Source organism: Ochotona princeps, chromosome 24 (assembly GCF_030435755.1).
Source record: "Ochotona princeps isolate mOchPri1 chromosome 24, mOchPri1.hap1, whole genome shotgun sequence".
In the NCBI taxonomy this organism is placed as follows: domain Eukaryota; kingdom Metazoa; phylum Chordata; class Mammalia; order Lagomorpha; family Ochotonidae; genus Ochotona; species Ochotona princeps.
In genome coordinates this window covers 36,769,908-36,788,739 of record NC_080855.1, presented here as the reverse complement: position 1 = coordinate 36,788,739, position 18,832 = coordinate 36,769,908, and the positions used below count along the sequence as shown (strand labels likewise).

General features: G+C 41.9%; 1 protein-coding gene across 1 annotated transcript in view; it reads left to right on the top strand.

Moving 5' to 3' along the window:
- LOC131483198 (cytochrome P450 3A6-like) overlaps window positions 1–5,987 on the top strand; it is a 57,692-nt gene extending 51,705 nt beyond the window's left edge. Inside the window, exons 11-13 of the mRNA XM_058680602.1 lie at window positions 1,048–1,274; window positions 4,136–4,298; window positions 5,910–5,987. Of these exons, the coding sequence (XP_058536585.1) occupies window positions 1,048–1,274; window positions 4,136–4,298; window positions 5,910–5,987 (468 nt within the window). The remainder of the gene's footprint in view (window positions 1–1,047; window positions 1,275–4,135; window positions 4,299–5,909) is intronic.
- Window positions 5,988–18,832: the final 12,845 nt, after the last annotated feature.

Below are 18,832 nucleotides of genomic sequence, written 5' to 3'. Positions count from 1 at the left end.
CTTTGTTTATTTTGAAAGACAAATGCAGAGAAAGGAAAAATGAGAAGGAGGGATAGAGAGAGATTTCATGTTCTTGCCACTCTTTTATGTCCACAATGCCAAGTGTGACATCAAGATGAAGGCAAGAGTCAGAGTTGCTTATGGTCTCCCTTAATGGTGACCGGGACAGAAAGTCCTGGAATGCACTGTGTTGCCATTTCCAGATCATTATCTGTGAGATGGATGAAAATGGAATAGATACCTCCTGACCCTCATGAGGGATGGTGTCATTGCAAGGGGTGGCTTCACCTGCTACATGCCAATCTTGGCCCTTTCTGATATTTTATATGGGGTCAAAGCAGTTTCTAACCAGAATTTTTGAGGAGAAAATTCTGAGGCAGGTTAAGGGATTCTTTGCTTTTAATGTTCCAGTTTGTTGGCAGTATTGTAGACTCTCTTTGAGAGGTGACTGCTACTTTGCATATTTTCTTTAAGCACAGTGTTCTACTCTGTTCATCTGTCTTTTTAAAAATGATTTGTCATTTTTTGGGTTTTTTTTAATTGAAAGTCAGATATACAGAGAGGAGCAGAGACAGAGGGGAAGATCTTTCATCTGATGCTTGATTCTCCAAGTGGCTGCCACAGCCAGAAATGAGCCAATCTGAAGCCAGGAACTTCTTTTGGGTCTCCCATGTGGGTGCAGAGTCCCAAGGCCTTGGGCTGTCCTCAACTGCTGTCCCAGGCCACAAGCAGGGAGCTGGATGGGAAGTGGGGCTGCCCTATTTAGATCCAGCACCCATAGAGGACCCCGGCACATGCAAGGCGAGTTCTTTAGCCATTAGGCAACCACACCATGTCTAGTGTTTATCTCTTTTATACACATGAGGCAGCATGAGTATTGTAAGGCCATGCTTATGTTTTCTGGGCCTGGTTAGGGGTTTGTCCTCAAAATCTCCTTGTTCACAACTACTTTCCACATCGGAATGCACTGTTCATTGAACAGGATGGAGGACACATCTGTTTTAATTTCAAATCTCATTTTGTCAAAATGTGTTTCTTTCTATCCAGACATTTGTCACATATGATGTTGTCATGCAGATGGAATATCTGGACATGGTGGTGAATGAATCATTCAGATTATACCCAGTTGGTAGCAGATTTGAGAGGACATGCAAGAAAGACATTGAAATAAATGGGATATTCATTCCCAAAGGGACAATTGTGGCAATTCCGATGTATGTCCTCCACCGGAATCCGAAATACTGGACAGAGCCTTGTGAATTCCGCCCTGAAAGGTACAGGATCCCTGGAAAGGGGAACCTATGTTGAAACAATCTGGCTCAAGCATATGTGGTAAATTTGTGTGAAGACAAGGAACTCATGAGAACAGAATCATTTGTGTCCATTATTTTAGAAGCTTTTCTTATGGAAAAATAATGATTGTTTTCAAAATTGTCCAAAGTGGTAACTGGAGAAAGGGTACTATTTTCATCCTTGAATCCAAACCGTTGTTGCATCTCGTGAGCTTAAATTACACAGGGGGCTCTGAAAATGCTATGTAATTTTCTATTACGGACTATTGATACAATTTTGGTAATATTTGCATTTAGCTGTAATTTATTGACTGTAGTTTATTTTAAGTGTACAGGCTTTAAAAAATTCTTTCCAGTTTTCCTATGCTAATTACTTTGGCTGTGAAATGTCACAGTACTTATAGAAAAGCTTTCCACCTTGAATCTGGTGGCCTCTTCCTGTAAACCAATTGTAAAGCCACAGGCTGTGCTAATGAGAAGTCCTCATCATGGATGGACAGAAGATTCAGTCAAGTCAGGAGAGTCTGGGTACCCTGATCCTGGTTCTACTTGCTATCTTCTGGCAGCCCACACGCTTACTTAGTAGTGAGTGAACCCTTTTTTCACTGTGAAGTCACTGGGTCTCAAAGCTGTTTGCTATTCTTGGAATAGTAATATAGGCCAGGCTTTTGGACATTGTACACTTTGGAAGTGGTTGCTCAGCTACCATTGTTGCTTTGGCAAGGAAAAATGAACACTGGCTGGCAAGTCAGAAGTCTTGGAATGAAGACATTTTTTTTTTAAAGATTTATTCATTTTATTACAGCCAGATATATACAGAGGAGAGACAGAGAGGAAGATCTTCCGTCCGATGATTCACTCCCCAAGTGAGCCGCAACGGGCCGATGCGCGCCGGTCCGAAGCCGGGAACCTGGAACCTCTTCCGGGTCTCCCACGCGGGTGCAGTGTCCCAATGCATTGGGCCGTCCTCAACTGCTTTCCCAGGCCACAAGCAGGGAGGTGGATGGGAAGTGGAGCTGCCGGGATTAGAACCGGTGCCCATATGGGATCCCGGGGCTTTCAAGGCGAGGACTTTAGCCGCTAGGCCACGCCGCCGGGCCCCAGGAATGAAGACATTTTTATCGCCAACAGATGGGCTTTCTGTTGACAGAAATTTTGTTGTGGGCATTTTGACCCTACTGATGGCACAGGGTGCTCATGTGGTAATTATAAGTCAAGTAAATTAGTGTTCACATAACCCTTTATTTTCAAAGCCATGAATTCTTTGTGTCCTGAGGCCAGGACTTCTACTTTCTGTAGCTTCATTCATGTTCAGTGATAAGTCCATAGGGTTCTCTTTGATTGCTTTAGTCATCAACCCTTTTTTTCTTTTTTTTCAGATTTTTAAAATTTATTTATATATTAGTCACCAACCTTTAAGTGTCAGTGCTTGGGCCAAACAATGAGAACATTGGATGTTATCAATGTTGAAGCTGGAGAATGTTTGAAATATTCCCATATGTAACAGAGAAATACAAGTCTATGGGGGCACTTCTACTGCAACTGCATGGGCCTAATACTTGTACAAATACCCAGCACCTATGTCAGCTCTCTCATACACTACATTGCTCTGATGATATGCTATTGCGACTAAAATATTTACTGCCCTTCCTCTGTTGATAAGATATTTTGAGCAAAGCAACCTATAGTGCTCCAGTGCATTGGCATAGAAGCTGAAGTCTTTGCCTTGCACGCACAGGGATTTCATGTGAGTGCTGGTTAATGTCTGGAATCCCTGCTTCCTATCTGTCTCCTTGCTAATGTCCAAGGAGGCAATCAAGGATGGACCAGGGCGTTGTGAACCTGCACTCGTGTGGAAGACTTAAAGGAGCCTTCTGGTTCCTGTCTTTGAATTGGCTCAGCTACAGCAATCGTGGCCACTTTGGGAGTGAAAGAGCAGATGGGGATCTTCCTCTCTGTCACTCCTCCTATATGTATATCTGACTTCCCAATAAAAATGATAGGTTAATCTTTAAAAAGAAAAAAAAATCTAGAAATCTAAGAATATTGTACAAAACTGTAGCTCTATTTTAAAATCAAAGAACAATATTCCATGGTCATTTTCCCAATATAAACATTATCTTCTCAATACCATCAACTATCAGGAATTGCATGAATAAATGATAGCTTTATATTCAAATAATTTATGGCCTGATTGAAGAGATATATATCACTGATGTCATTAAAGTATGATAGCATCAGATGTCGTGTCAGTATCTCGCTTAAACAATTATGGCAAGAGAGAAGGAGTATGCTGGTGGGGAGTAATGTCAAAGAGTATTTTATGGAGAATTTGGAAAGAAACTAAGTATATAGATAAAGAGTGAAGTGAAAGAGTGAAAGAGAATGAGGAGGAAGCAGGTGGGAAGGAGGCTGGAGAAGAGAGAAATTGGGGGTAGTTTTGTTTAGATGCTAAGTGTCATCATCTTCTTCCTTAGTTAACATATGTTCATTTGGTTGTCAGTTGAAGCAGGAACCTGCTTTTCCTTTCACCATCCTTACTTTCCATATGTGTTCCAAAATGTGATCTCATCACCACCTTTAATGTAATTTTAAGGTGCAAAGGTAAGTGTCTTTTTAAACAGCACTCACATTATCTCACCAACAAGACAGAAAAGTCCTGTGTGGTGAGGGTAATTGCTAACTGGAACAGCTGTCCAATTTAGAACTCTTAAAGCTCAATAACAGTAAGATTTGAATGGCCAAGCCATAATCATTTCAAAGGTCCAATTGATAACTCAAACTAAGTGATTCTTGTGGTTCTACGCATCACTAATGTGTGCTCATTTCTGCTGTGGAATCAGGTTCAATAAGAAAAACAAGGACAAAATCAATCCTTATGCATACCTTCCCTTTGGAGCTGGTCCTCGAAGTTGCATTGGCATGAGGTTTGCTCTCATAAATGTAAAACTTGCTCTCGTCAGATTAATACAGAACTTCTCCTTCAAGCCTTGTGAGGAAACTCAGGTTAGTGTACTTCATGTAGTGAGAATCCTTTTCTGGCGACTTTCTAAAAAAACTGAATGTTGTTGTGTTCGAATAGAATATTTTGTCATTACATCATTAGATTTGGTTCGGTTATTCCTACATCTCTGAATGCTTCCCTAAATCTATACTCTTGAGTGTCACTTTTGTCCTTGAATAAATCTTCAATAATGTGTTTTAGGGGGCTCATCCCACTGACACCATGCAAAAAACATGTTTAAAGAATGATTTGACTTTGATTTGGAATTTACTTGAAACAATATTATCAAGAGATCTCTGTATTTCTCCAATGGATGTGTATAAATGGAATTTCAAATTTAAATATGATCACTTGTTATGTTCATAGTAAACAATGATCTTCTGCCTTCATGTCCATTAATGTGAGAATTTATAGAACAGAATCAGTGAGAATCAATAGCTCATTATATTTGATCATCAGCATCACATGTGTCAGGTTTGTTTAAGAACTCCAACGTGATGATCAAGATAGATGAGAACTACTCTGTGACTTTGCCTATGCCTTAGAAGGCAAATTAATTGTTATATTTTGATGTTCTGAAGTACATACTTTCGTAACCCTCAGGTGAATATTATCATTTTTACAATTTCTTTTGATTTAGTGCTTTTAATTCCTCTCCCAGGATGTTTCAGTTTATAGCCCTCTTGATTCTGTCTTCAAATGCCAACTGTTAATGCCATGAAAATGCAGTAACAGAGATTTGAACTACCATGTGATTGTGTGGAATAGCTGCTAAAAATCCCAGTTCCAGTGGTTGTCAGGAGCTGTCCAGTGTTCATCTTTTTCCATCTTTCTCTGGATTTGGTGCTGTGACCAACTGTGGCAGAGCATCATTACAGAGTATGGGCACATTAATTCCTACCAGGGAAGGCCCTAAGGAACTTATGTCTAGAGTTTAAGTTGCATTTAATATTTATCTCCTTGACCTCAGTATGTTTTCTGTAGAGGAACCTAGGAGGGTAGAATTGGTCACCAACTGAAATTCAGTGTGCAAGTTTTTAAGTGTGTGAAGAAATGGAGTCATCACTTGGGAAAGCAGGTCTCTGCCACACGTGCTATAGGATGCCTCCTCCTTGGCAGGCTTCCAGTCATCTTCATACTGCTCTTCCTCATGTCTGTGAGGAGTTGATGCAGCTTGTCTTTACTGAGATGAGACCTACTGCATGCTTTCCCACACTAAATGAATGGATCCCTGAGAATGACGTTAAGAGGATTCATGAAAGCTCTTCAGAACTTCAGAATTCCCGCATTTACAATTCATAGTACAGTTGGAAAACAAGAGGGAATGTTAGAAACAAAAAGCACATATTTTCTTTTGCATCAATAAATGCAATTGACTTTTCCATAAGGTCAGAATTATTTATACACTTGAAATATGTTATCCACTCAAGAGTAATTTACGTTTCAACATAGAAAAATTAACTTCATGAGACTTTTCTAAATGTGTCAACCATATGGTCAGGAATGATGTTGGCATTTTTCAATATCATTATTCTTGTAGCTTTTCTGTTTTACTCCTGTTATTGATTGTGTTTAATTTTCTGTTCCTTTGTATGTTTACTTCATTGTTGCAGATGCCCCTTAAATTAACCACACAAGGAATCCTCAAGCCTGAGAAGCCCATTATTCTAAAGATTGTGTCAAGAAATTGAACTGTACATTGTGCTTGATTATCTGTGGAGTTCGTCTTTGCTGTTCATGAAAGATGTACACAAACCACCAGAGACCTCAATGCATTTTCATAATAATGGTTGGAAATAATGTTGTAACTAGCCTGTGGCACACAAGGAAGCATTGCAGGGAATGGGCACATACAACCATCTGTATGTGCAGAGTACTCTCTTTTGTGTAATAGAGAGGAGCTGACTAAATCAGTGCCAGATATGTAGATTCAAACACTCTGGTTCTTGTTGATCCTCTCTCTTCCTCTTCTTTTAGTCTTCTCATCACTTGCTTAGCTGGATCACACAATATAACATTCTTAGTAGTTTACCAATAATACTAAAAACAAAGATTTGAATAAATGAGGTCACCCTAGTAGTGACATTTGTACTTTTTCTTGCTTGTACTTACTAGAATAACCATTAAATATGCCAATTTCTTTAAATTTATTTCTTCTAATACATTCTTGCTATTTAAATGGCAATCTATGGTACTGAATCAGTGAGAACCAATGGCTGACATTTTACATCCACATGAACACACTGTGTGATGCCACTTCAGGAATTCCAGATTGATTCTTCAGGTATATTACAGGGAGAGGATATTTAAACACTGTTCATCATTTTCCAGATCATATAAGGAACTCAACAGCAAACTCCAAGTACCTTGATCAAAAACTAAGAAATTAATAGAATAAAGAATATGAGTAGATTGTCAATATTTCAAGTCACCAGGCAATGCAAGTCAAAGCTACAATGGAAAGTAATCTCCTGCCAGTTATAATGGCTATTTTCAAGAAAATCTATAAAAATTGTTGTGAAGTTGTGGAGAAGAATTAGAAGAGATAGTGTTTTTCAAGATTGGACAACAGGTCCCAAAATGGCTAAATGGAAGGTATAATTGTGAATGCTCCACATCACATTCTGCTGGGTGACTGCAGTTCATACTAACAGTTTTTTTTGTTTGCTTTTAATAAAGAGCTAGAAGAGATTAAAGGCCCCAAGTGTAAAGCAGTGGTGTACAATGTCAGTGCTAATTAATCTGACTTGATCAATATATGCTGTATAGATGTATTGAGACATCAGAGTGTGGCTCATTATTACGTATCATTGATGTGTGCAAATCAAATCATTTCTTCCTAGAGTGCTCAATAAGTTTCATAAACAATGTGGTGAGTTCAATGTTCCAGATCAAATCCCTGGAGTTCACTGCTCACAGTGACTAGCTGGATTCTGGAGAGAAATTTCTGAGTTTCAGTCATTCCCATTATCAGCCTCAGAGATGTTGCCCTGTGAGTTGTGAAGAAGAGAATTTTATGGCAACACTCTTGACTACTTGTATTTCTGGACTGAAGAACTACCCCAACATCTTCTCCCCCCAATTGTCCCTTTCCTTTCCCAATCTCTGTGCCATGTGGCAGAGTTATGGGTTATCCCTTAAACGCATTTTGATGATTTTTCTCTTTCTGTGGACTCAGTGTCTGATCAGACAGAGAAATGCAGTGAGGGACTCTCCTGGTCTCATTGTGTTGATATCAATATTATTCAGGACACGTACTTCTACCGTACAGACTCTTGGCATTGGGAAAGCAGCAGAAGGAAGGTCAGTGTCCCCTACCCTAGTCATTCTCTCCTGAGTCAGATCATAAAACGCTCCTGCTTGAGTGTGCCCCTCTGTATTTTGAAAAATGAAGCATTGCTGTTCCCAATGACACAGAGGTGACTATGGTTAAATAGATTCTGCATGTTACATCCTCTTGCATTTCGTGTGCTTTTCTCCTGTGAATTTGTCTTCATAGAGAAGCTTCAGATGTGAACCTGTTAGCGAGCCAATTCTGAATATAAAGTCCATCATTACTTCAAACTGGAAAGAGGAGACATTCACTCTGGTGGCAACAGTTGGGAACTGTGGTGAAGACAGTGAAAATAAGAATTGTTGCTGCATTGTTCTCACATCTCTGTGATGTATAGTTAGAAGAAGGTAAAATGCAGGGGACTGTGCAGTAGGTGTAGATGGCACGAAGGTGTGAAGAGAACAGCTCCCCTGCTTGGCAGGGCCCGGGGGAGCTTCCAGCTGTTTGGCAGGGCCCGGCGGATTTCTCTCTGACCACCTTGATGCAGTCTCACCACCCTTTTGCATAGACACTCAGGCACCCCACTAAGAATCCTGTAATCTATTGAGGCATTGTTTGCCCCTGTGAGATGGCTTTGGCAAGTAATATGAGCTTGAGAGTTAATGTTACTGATAATGTCTTGGTGAGTGGGCCTTTAACCGCGCACAGGAGTACAATTAAACCCATGCCATTTTTGGACACCTTGTTGTGTACCTACCCATTGTCCTGAAATCTGGCCCAGAAATATAGCATGCCTTTTGGGAAATGGCTTAATAAGAATTTTACAAACTAACAGAATTGATGGGAGTATGAGTGGAAACTGCTATGGCAAAAAAAATATAGTTACTGTGACCTTAAAGGTTAGCCTGTCCTTGCAACTTTTAGAGCATAGAAAATGCAGCTGTTTTAGCCGTTTTTATAATTTTTTAACTAGAGGAAATATAGGGCAATTCTACTAACATCACAGAGATATACTTTTGATTATTGTTTAATTGTTTATGGGGTTGTAGGGTTTGCAGTTGTAGGGGGATTTAATGTTTAAAACTTTTTGCCTTAGATCCTTATGTTCTTTTCTTTTGATGTATCTTTCCCATTATGTGATAGATAAGTTGTGAAAATAAAATGTAGTAGGTAGGAATGTTTTACTGATTAGTAGGTAACCATCTGTGCCTCGGCCTTGGATTTCTGGCTGTCACCTAATGGCTACTTCTGAAGAATGAATAATGGCTTGCTTTAAAGAAACTGATTATAGTAACTTACAAAATTATCTTTAAGAGCACCTGGTTGACCATGAAGTAATAATTAATTGGACATCTGTGTATGCTGTCTTAGTTCTAAAGTTAAAGATAAAAAATCAAACGTTTGTGCAGAGGCTAGTGATGTGTCTAAGTAAATAAAAAGGACAGCTTCTTTTGGAGAAAAAAGGATATAGCAAGAACGCACCAAGTGTCAGTGTCTGTGTCTTTCTTTATCGCCTACGCCACGCACCCTTCCCGAGCTCCGAACTCTCGGCTGGAGCTGGACTCCGGCAGTAAAATTCCCATGTGCTCTTTTTATTTTAAGTCAAATTAGTAACAGAAAATCTTTAAACATGTGCTTTGACTTAGGTGCACATTTGGTATATACTGTACTTTTTTGTGTTCCCTGTTCTAGGAACAGGCATTATGTTTCTTTTGGTGTACAGTTGGATCCTAAGGAATTGAATAAAATTTTTTTTCCTCTCAGGGCATGCACAACAATGATTCTGTGTTTGCAGACACCCAACTGCAAACTGGAAATCCAATGATAAAACAGCACAGAAATGTACTTTGTGTCCCTTGTACAAGTGATTTGTTGCTTGTTATCAGTCCTAAAGAAACGCTTTGAGGCTTTTCCCTGTGTCTCTTTTTCATGGCTTTCTGTATAGAATTTCTTGGCCTAAGAAATTCCTGCTTCCATTTTGGGCATTGTTTTAAATTTTGTTTAATTTGAAATGAAGAGAGTGAGAGTGAGTGAAAGACCCCAGACCCCCTCCACTCTGCCTTCCCCTGTTCATCTGAGCAAGATCCCAGGCTGAATCTTCTAGCTCCCATGTTAGTCCACAGGTCACCCGAGGCTGCCTAGGAGATTCAGGGGTGAAACCAAGCTGCCCCCAGGCACTGTATGGCCAGAAGCAAATCTTCCATCCTCTACTATGTTTCCATTTGTTCTCTGCAGGCTCCAGTGTAAGGCATATCCTCCATATGCATCTGAATATACTGTCCACAGCTCCTTCAAAACCACTGAAGAGGCCCAGATCTGACACATACATTCCATGTTCAGACCATGGAACCTGCAATTTACTCCATGCTTGGAGCTTTTTAGCCAGCACTTCAGTTGGGTGGGATTCCAAAAGAAACTTTATCTGAGGTAATCCCAGACCCAATTGCCAATACAGGATCTGGCACAGTCTGTCATCCAAATCAACCTATGTACAAAGCGTTAATGCCAATGGCTGGGTAAGTTGTCTCAAATCCTGTCTTCTGAGCAAATTAATGTGTGTTGCAGCTTAGCCACATCCTTTTCACCACACACATTTAGCATTCATGCAAACCAATGGGAGCTGCAGCCCAGTCAGAGTGAGGTAGAATAACCCCTACCAGGCCCAGCTTTGTATAGCTTCGCACATGTTTTGGCCTTTGGCTTTGGGTTTGGGTGCCACAGCCAGGCCTGATCTTGCCTGCAACCAGTCCTGACACTTGCAGGCAGGTACTGCAATCTGGCCCTGCTCAGTCTGCTCCCATCCCTGGCTCATGTAAAGCAGTAGGTGTGACACCTTAGCACAGCATGAGTCACATTCCAGCCTGGTTTCTGCACTCACCAGTGGGCTAAGGTTTGCTCAGCCAGCCTATTCCACCCACATCCAAAACCAACCCACAAACTTGCCAGTGGATGGAACTATCTTGCCTAGGCTGCCCAACCCAGACCTGGACCACCTGTTCACCAGTGGATGCTTTGAGCTACCAATGGAGTTTCCCAAGTTCTCCCATTTAGCCTGCTCCTAAACATGTCACACATACCAGAGGGTATTAGGCCCTTGCCTAGACATCTGGCGGCCTACCCTCACCATAGCCTTGTATGAGCTAGGGGATGTTGTATCCCAGTCTGCTCTACATCCTCTTTTATTGTGTTCATGTGGGTGCTGCAGTCTGGACCTGCTTAGCCTGAGCCTATTCACAGAACCCCAGTGTTGGCAGGTTCCATGGTCATGCCTATCTCAATGCCTCACCTCCCAAACTCTTAAACTAGCCAGTGGGACTTGTAATTCCACAAGGCTAGACCCACATATCCCCTAAAGAATCTACCCCTGAACCTGATTATCTTGCATGCTGGTTTGTGTCATGGGCCAGCCTAATGTGACCTATCACCTGTTCTGACACTCACTGTCAGATCCTGGGATATAGGCCTTGCAGACATGCAACAAGCCCTAGCTGATTTTTAAATTTATTAATTGCATTGTGTTAGGTGACACAGTTTTATAGGCACTGGGATTCACCCCAACCCTCCCCTGACCTTCCCCCGTGATGGATTCCTCCACCTTGTTGCATAACCACAATTCAAGTTCAGTTGAGATTCCTTCATTGCAAGCATATACCAAGCATAGAGTCCAGCATCTTATTGTCCAGTCAAGTTCAATGGCTTCTTGGGGAGACCTTGTCTGGTCTGAAGGTAGAGCCAACTGAGTAAAATCCTGATCAATTAGAAGCTCCAACATAACATCAGCAATAATTTATAATGTTATGGAATTAATTGACATCGTATTGAGCAACCAATATGTTAAAAATAAATGCAAGTTCTTAACCGCATCCTGTGACTATTTCATTGACATTTCAATCTTAGTTTAAATACAACTGGGTTCTATACATCTTAAAATAGCTATAGATTATTGTTCAGCTGTCTTCTGTCTGTTTTCATTATAATATTTATTTATTTATTTATTTATTTACTTATTTTTTAAAGATTTATTCATTTTATTACAGTCAGAAATACACAGAGGAGGAGAGACAGAGAGGAAGATCCTCCGTCCGATGATTCACTCCCCAAGTGAGCAGCAACGGGCTGGTGCGCGTCAATCTGATGCCGGGAACCAGGAACCTCCTCCGGGTGTCCCACCTGGGTGTAGGGTCCCAAAGCCTTGGGCCGTCCTCAACTGCTTTCCCAGGCCACAAGCAGGGAGCTGGATGGGAAGTGGGGCTGACAGGACCAGAACCGGCGCCCATATTTAATTTAAGATGATATGATGTTATGTATAACATGTTATGTTTTGAATGTTATATGTTGTGTATAAACTAAAATTGAAATATAGGTGAGGTGGTCACAGAAGGTGGCTGGGAACCAGCATTTACTTTTAACATATTGGTTACTCATTACTATGTCAATTAATTCCATAATGATGTAAATTTTTGCTGATGGTATGTTGGAGCTTTCAATTGACTGGGATGATACTCTGCTGGCTCTGTCATCAGACCAGAGAGGGTATACCTAAGAAGCCGTTGAACTTGACGGGACAATAAGATGCTGGACTCTATGTTTGGTATACGCTTGCAATGGGGAAATCTCAACTGAACTTGAGCTGTGGTTATGCAATAAGGTGGAGGAATCCACCATGGTGGGAGGGTTTGGGGAGGGGTGGGGAGAACCCAAGTATCTATGTAACTGTGTCACATAATACAATGTAATTACTGAAGTTAAATAATAAATAATTTAAAAAAAAAAAAAAACATCAACAGCAATTTGCAACATTATGGAATTGACATGATTTTGAGTAACCAGTATGTTAAAAAAAAAAAAAAAAGCAAGTTCTTAACCACAACCTATGATTAGTTTATTGACATTTCAATTTTAGTTTATATACAGGACCGGCTGCTATATACCTTAAAATGGCTATAAGGTACCATTCAGCTGTCTCGTGTCTATTTCATTTTAGTATTTAGCCATTTGCTGTGTTGAAGTATAATTTTGCTGATCTTGGCAGATTTTAGGATAATCTAGACTGGCTTGTAACTCTAACAAGACATCTGTCTACAATTAAGGTGCAGAACATTTTTTGGGGGGAAGGTATGCAGGAAAATCCTCAACACCACTGTGAGGAGTAACTAATATTTGTGTCCCACCCAGCGAGGCATGAGCCAATCCATGCCAGCTCTTTCCTGTCAGATTCCAAGCTCTACTTTTTGTTGTCTATTTATTTCAGCTTTTTTTTAGTTTGTATGATTGTTTGATTGGTTTGAGGGGTTTTCGGAGCAATCCCGATGGTCATTGCGAGGGAGGGCGGGGGTCCAGAGGTGGAACCAGGCCCGGACCAGAGAAAGCACTCCTCCCTGGTCCCGAAGGACATTTATTGTTCTTCTGTTTCTGCGGACCACTCAGGGCTTCTGGTTGTCTTTCCGATGACGTTGGTTTCTGCGCGGTAGTGTTTGGACTTCTTCCATCCCCTGCGGAAGCTCCTGTTAGGGGTGGGTGACCTCAGAGTACTCGGCCTCCGAGGGCATCCAATTCCCTGTGGCCTCCTTGGCAGTTGGGATATAGTCCTTGTTGCTCGTATTAATAGTTTGTGGCGAAGGTCTGAGAGTCTTCATGGTTGGGATCCAAGCTTCCTCCTTACCACCTGCTCCATCTGGAGTGCCCCCCTACCCCACGCACATGACCTCCTGTTAAGAGGTTTTCAGAATCTCACCTGATTCCCCCCTCATGCATTGCTATAGTAGTTTTACTATTGTTTAGTGCCGCTTTGAGTCTGTTGTCTACGAATTACCAGATTTGATCTTGATAGGCTATATTGTACCTTTTCCTCACTCTTTTTATGGTCCTGAAAGACTTCCCTGCACTCCCTCCCCATCACAGATTAACATAGGGTATTGAGGGTATAGTAGGTTTTACAGTTTTTCGATGTAGATCTTAAGTATTCTGACATTAATTGTTGGTTTATAGATTATATCGCATTATCTTATTGCATTGGATACAGGTTTTTAGAGATTACACTAATATTACAATATACAGGTACTATCTTTCAAGTTGTCATCTTTTCATCTCAGATTAGGGCAAACATGTGGTATTCAACCTTTTGGGATTGGTTCATTTCTCTTAGCATGATGGATTCCAGTTGGGCCCATTTGGCCACAAAGAACTGCATTTCGCTTTTTTTAATAGCTGAGTAGTATTCCGGAAAAAATAGCCGACCATGGAGGGTTGATGTAAGGGGGAAGGCAGAGAGAGAGGCAAAAAGTGCCAGAAGAATGAGCAAGTATAGTTAGAAACAGTGTAAGCAGGTGTGTGAATCTCCCAGAACACTACGGAATCAACAAGACCCATACAATCTGGAGAATCAACCAAAAATAACAACAACAAAAAAACCAAGGCAGCGCTCAGCGGTTCGGCTTAGTGGCGCAGCGGCTCGAAAAGGGTTAGTTAAGAACCCAGCAGGGGAAAGGCCGGCGGGAATTTTAACCAGAGGATATATAGGCAACTTTAGGAAATCGTTGCACAAAGCCCCTCCAGTGGTGGCTAGAAACTGTAGGAGTGCTGAAACCTCTAGCACTGGTCGAGATATTAATAACCTTGGCGGGACTCAGGCAAAACGGGGATGGCTACCTGACACACACTCCCCCATAACCAAATGCCACGGTACCGGGAGGGTGCTAGGACCTTGAAGTGCAGTAGCCAGCAGCTGTGGCAGCGAGGGTGAAATCCCCAGGATCACAGCTAATCTAAATTCTGGGCCAACCAGTCCAGGGGAAAGAGGCGGTGGAGTGGGTCCGCCAGATCCCATGCCTCAGATTAAAAAAAAAAAAAAAAAAAAAACAACCAAAGAGACAAGACCCGGACGGGCGCCCAGGCACTGAAACCTGAGGCCCTGAAACCTGAAACCCTGAAGGGAAACAAAAAAACAAAAACTCCCTGGTCCAGAAGGAAAACAAAAACCTAGGCCAGCAAGACCGCAGGTCACCCACTAGGTGGCAACAGAGGACAAGGGTGAGAATCCAGTAACACCTTGGGCCACAAGTATGAGATGCAATAAGAGAATTAGTGAAGTAGAAACAGCTAGCGCCACCCCAAAAAGCCACCATAAAGCCTGGTCAATCGCAGAGATTACAGATGAAGAAATTGAAGACGTCTCTGATAAGAAGTTCAGAAATATAATTATAAAACTCTTCAGAGACAATGAAAAACGATGGGATGAGCTCAAAGATTTCAAAAACCACATAATCACAGAAACAAAATTACTCAAAAACGAGATCCTAGACTTGAAGCACAAAGTTGAGAGCTTAGCCAACACAATTACAGCAGCAGAAGACAGGATATCCGACTTGGAAGATTCCCAGAATGAAAGCAGGCAGATTATTAACCAACTAGAGTCACAACTACACAAAGCGACCAAGATGATCCAGGAGATGAACGACAACATCAAGAAGTCAAATATCAGAATCATGGGGCTCCCAGAAGGAGTGGAAAGAGAGACAGGCATACAACCAGTACTTGAGGAAATTATGCAGGAGAACTTCCAAAATACCTGGAACATGAACCCAATCCAAATTCAGGAAGGCCAGAGGACTCCCCACAGGGTGGACCCAAAACGATATTCCCCAAGACACATGGTAATCAAGTTACCCTCCAATGAATACAATGAAAGAATCCTTAGGTTAGCACGAACCAAAGAGAAGCTTACATTTAGGGGCAAGACCATCAGAATCACTGCCGACTTCTCAGAACAGACGCTCCAGGCAAGAAGAGAGTGGAACAAAATCTTTCAAGTACTGAAAGAGAACAACTGTCAACCAAGAATACTCTTAACCAGCAAAGATTTCATTTGTATACGAGAACAAAACTAGATGCTTCCACAGCAAAGAGAAATTAGAAGAATATGCCAACACAAAACCAACTCTACAAAATCTCCTTAAAAAAAGCGCTACTCCCAGAGAAAAAGGAAGCAAGCCATAAGCAAGGGTGGCAATCTGGGAGAGCTCAATAAAATCCATCGACAGAAATGACTATCAATTACCAACAACCTCAAAAACACAGGCATATGGCATGGTTTCCATATATTTTTTGATCTCATCTTTATTAATTTCTTCTCTGACCCATTGTTCGTTAAATAGCATATTGTTCAACCTCCAAGAGTTTCTGTATATTCTGGGGCATTTTGAATAGTTGATTTTCAGTTTCATTCCATGATGGTCTGAGAGGGTACATGATATGTTTCATATCTTGTTGAAGTTATTTAGATTTGCTTTGTGTCCTATCATGTGCTCGATCCTGGAGAAGGTGCCATGCACTGCTGAAAAAAATATATAATGTGAGGCCTTAGGATAAAAAGCTCTATAAATGTTAACCAAATCCAATTGTTCTATTTGTGTGAGTTCCTTTGTTTCTTTGTTGAGTTTTTGTTTCGTTGATCTGTCTTTTGGTGTTAATGGGGTATTGAAATCACCCACAATTATTGTATGCGTATCTCTGTCTTTCCTTAAGTCTGTAAATAATTGCTTCAAATAGCTAGGCGCATTGGAATTTGGTGCATATATGTTCATGATGGCAATTACTTCCTGGTGGATCTTTCCTTTCACCAATATAAAATGTCCTTCCCTGTCCCTTTTGATGTTTGTCACATTGAAGTCTATATCATCTGAAATTAGGACAGCTACCCCAGCCGTTTTTTCTCGTCCACTGGCGTGAAATAACTTTTTCCATCCCTTCACTTTCAGATTCTTATCTTCTTTTCTGGTTAGATGTGTCTCTTGTTGGCAACAGATAATTGGGTCCTGTTTGATGATCCATTCCGTTGATCTATGCCTTTTGATTGGTGAATTTAGGCCATTTGTGTTAAGAGTTAATATTGAGATGTTGCGATTTTGTTCTGCCATACATATGTGTTTTTGTGGGTGTTGGTTTTTGTTTGATTGCCCCTCCTTGTGTGGACTTTAGTGGGGAAACCTTCTGTTTTCCATCTTTGCTTATGATTTGCCCAGTTTTTTCTGGATTTAGCACATTTCTAAGGAGATTTTGTAGAGCTGGTTTTGTGCTGGCATATTCTTCGAGTTTCTCTTTGCTATGGATGTATCTGATTTTGTTCTCAAATATAAATGAGATCTTTGCTGGGTACATTATTCTTGGTTGACAGTTGTTCTGTTTCAGTATTTGGAAGATCTTTGTCCATTCTCTCCTTGCTTGTAGGGTCTCTTCAGAGAAGTCAGCAGTGATTCTGATTAATTTTCCCCTCTATGTTATCTTTTCTTTGCTTTGTACTTGTCTCAGGATTCCTTGTCTTCATTGGAGTGAAACTTGAGCACCATGTGTCTGGGTGAGGATCTGTTTGGATCGTATTTATTGGGAGTTCTCTGTCCATCGTGAATTTGGGCTGGGTTCATGTTCCAAGTGTTTTGGAAGTTTTCCTGTATAATTTCCTCGAGCACCATTTACATCCTTGATTCTCTTTCTGCTCCTTTAGAAAGTCTTACAACTCAGATATTCAATTTTCTTAGGTTGTCTTTCTTCTCCTTTATGGTCTTGTTGGCTTTGTTCAGGCTTATTTCTAGCTGTTTAATGAGCTGGGTACTTTCATTTTGCGTGTCTTCAGTTTCAGAGATCCTCTCTTCTGCTGCATTTATTCTGTTAGTTAGGCTCTCAAGTTTGTGCTCTAAGTCAAGGATTCTGCTTTTGACTTGTTGTATTTCTGTGACTATGTGGTTCTTGAATTCCTTGAAGTCTTCCCAGTTCTTCTCATTGTCTCTGACAAATTTTAATAATATTTTTAATATTCTTTTTCTGGTAGAGCTTCCATGTCTTCATCTCGCATCTCCAAAATAGATAATGGCTTTTGGTACGTTTTTGGTGAGGTACTGGCTCTCTCATCTGAATCTTTTTTTTTTTCTGATGCTTCTTCCCATTGCATTATTGTTCCTTGTTGATTTGAGGGAATGTATTCTCTGATTTGTTTATCCACAGTTTCTGGTCTCAGTGCAGTGGTGTGGAGTAGGTATGAGTTTGCTACTGCTTTATGGTTGGTTACAGAAGAGAATTTCTTTGAGTTCTATTGGGGATGTTTGGTGAGGGTGGGGGGTAGCTTTGTTAACCCCTTGGTGTATATAAGCCTCTGTAGCTTGGTTTCTCTAAGTTCTGTTGGTTGGACCTTTTGTCCTGTGTGTGTCTTCAGGGGTAGAGCTTAGTAGCAGCACTTTGTAGCTTCAGAGGTCCTTGTCTCTGGTCTTTGTGGATTTGGGAGACCCCCAGTACCCCTCAGGCCTATGAGGGAGTATGCATCAAGCCATCGGGGGCTCTAGCTATGTGCATCGGGGCCACTGTCTCGGAGCCTGCAGTTGTGGAGCTGCCTAGCCCTGTCCTGATGTGAAACTCAGGTGCTGGTGTGCTGAGGGTCCTCCCAGCAAGGTCCCGCAGAGAAAGTGAAACTGCACTCCCCACCTTCGCCCGCTGCCCCGGGGCTACAGGCATTTAGCAGTGGGATGCTGCTCTGGCATGAACCCCAGGCGCTGGTGTGCTGAGGGTCTGCCCAGCAAGGTCCCGCAGAAAAAGCGAAGCAGCGCATGTTGGCTGCGCTGCACCACTGGGGGACCTGTAGGAGCTCCACGCCCAGCCCCCACACTAGTTGGAGCCTTCGGTTGTTGCACAGCCTCAGTCTGGGAGAATTCTGGGGAGGAGAGGAGCACCAAGCAGGGTCGAGCTTCATATGGTTCTCTCAGGAATCTAAGGGGCTTTTCACCCCAGCCGTCCCCACCTCCCTGGGACCCTGCGTGACTCAGGGCAGCTGATGCCAGTGCCACAAAGCCTCCAAGCCAGGTGCCGCCTGGGGCCTGTGCTGCTCGGAACGCCAAGCAATCTCACAGCTCTGTTCACTGGAAATTCCACCAGAAGGGGAGGGGGTCCCTGCTGCTGGTGGGGGCCTTCACAAAAGACAAACCGTCCAGCTGTCTCCATCTGCCCTGGGTCGAATGGGTTTCCTGCTGGTGCGCCCCTTTCCCAGCATGACTCCACATTTTGAGTGGGTCGCTGTGTTCCCTGTCTTCTTTCTCTGGATTCCTTCCGAGTTATGTGTTTCTTCTTGGATGCTCGAAGTCCAGGGAGCTTCTGGAACCCCTCCATGCAGTTCCTTGGTCCGCTGCACCAAGCCCTAGCTTTTGTGTAGGCTGGTGTGTGGTGGTTGACAGTGCTCCATGCTAACAAGCCCAGCTCAGGTCTCCCATGTGTCCTGGTGCA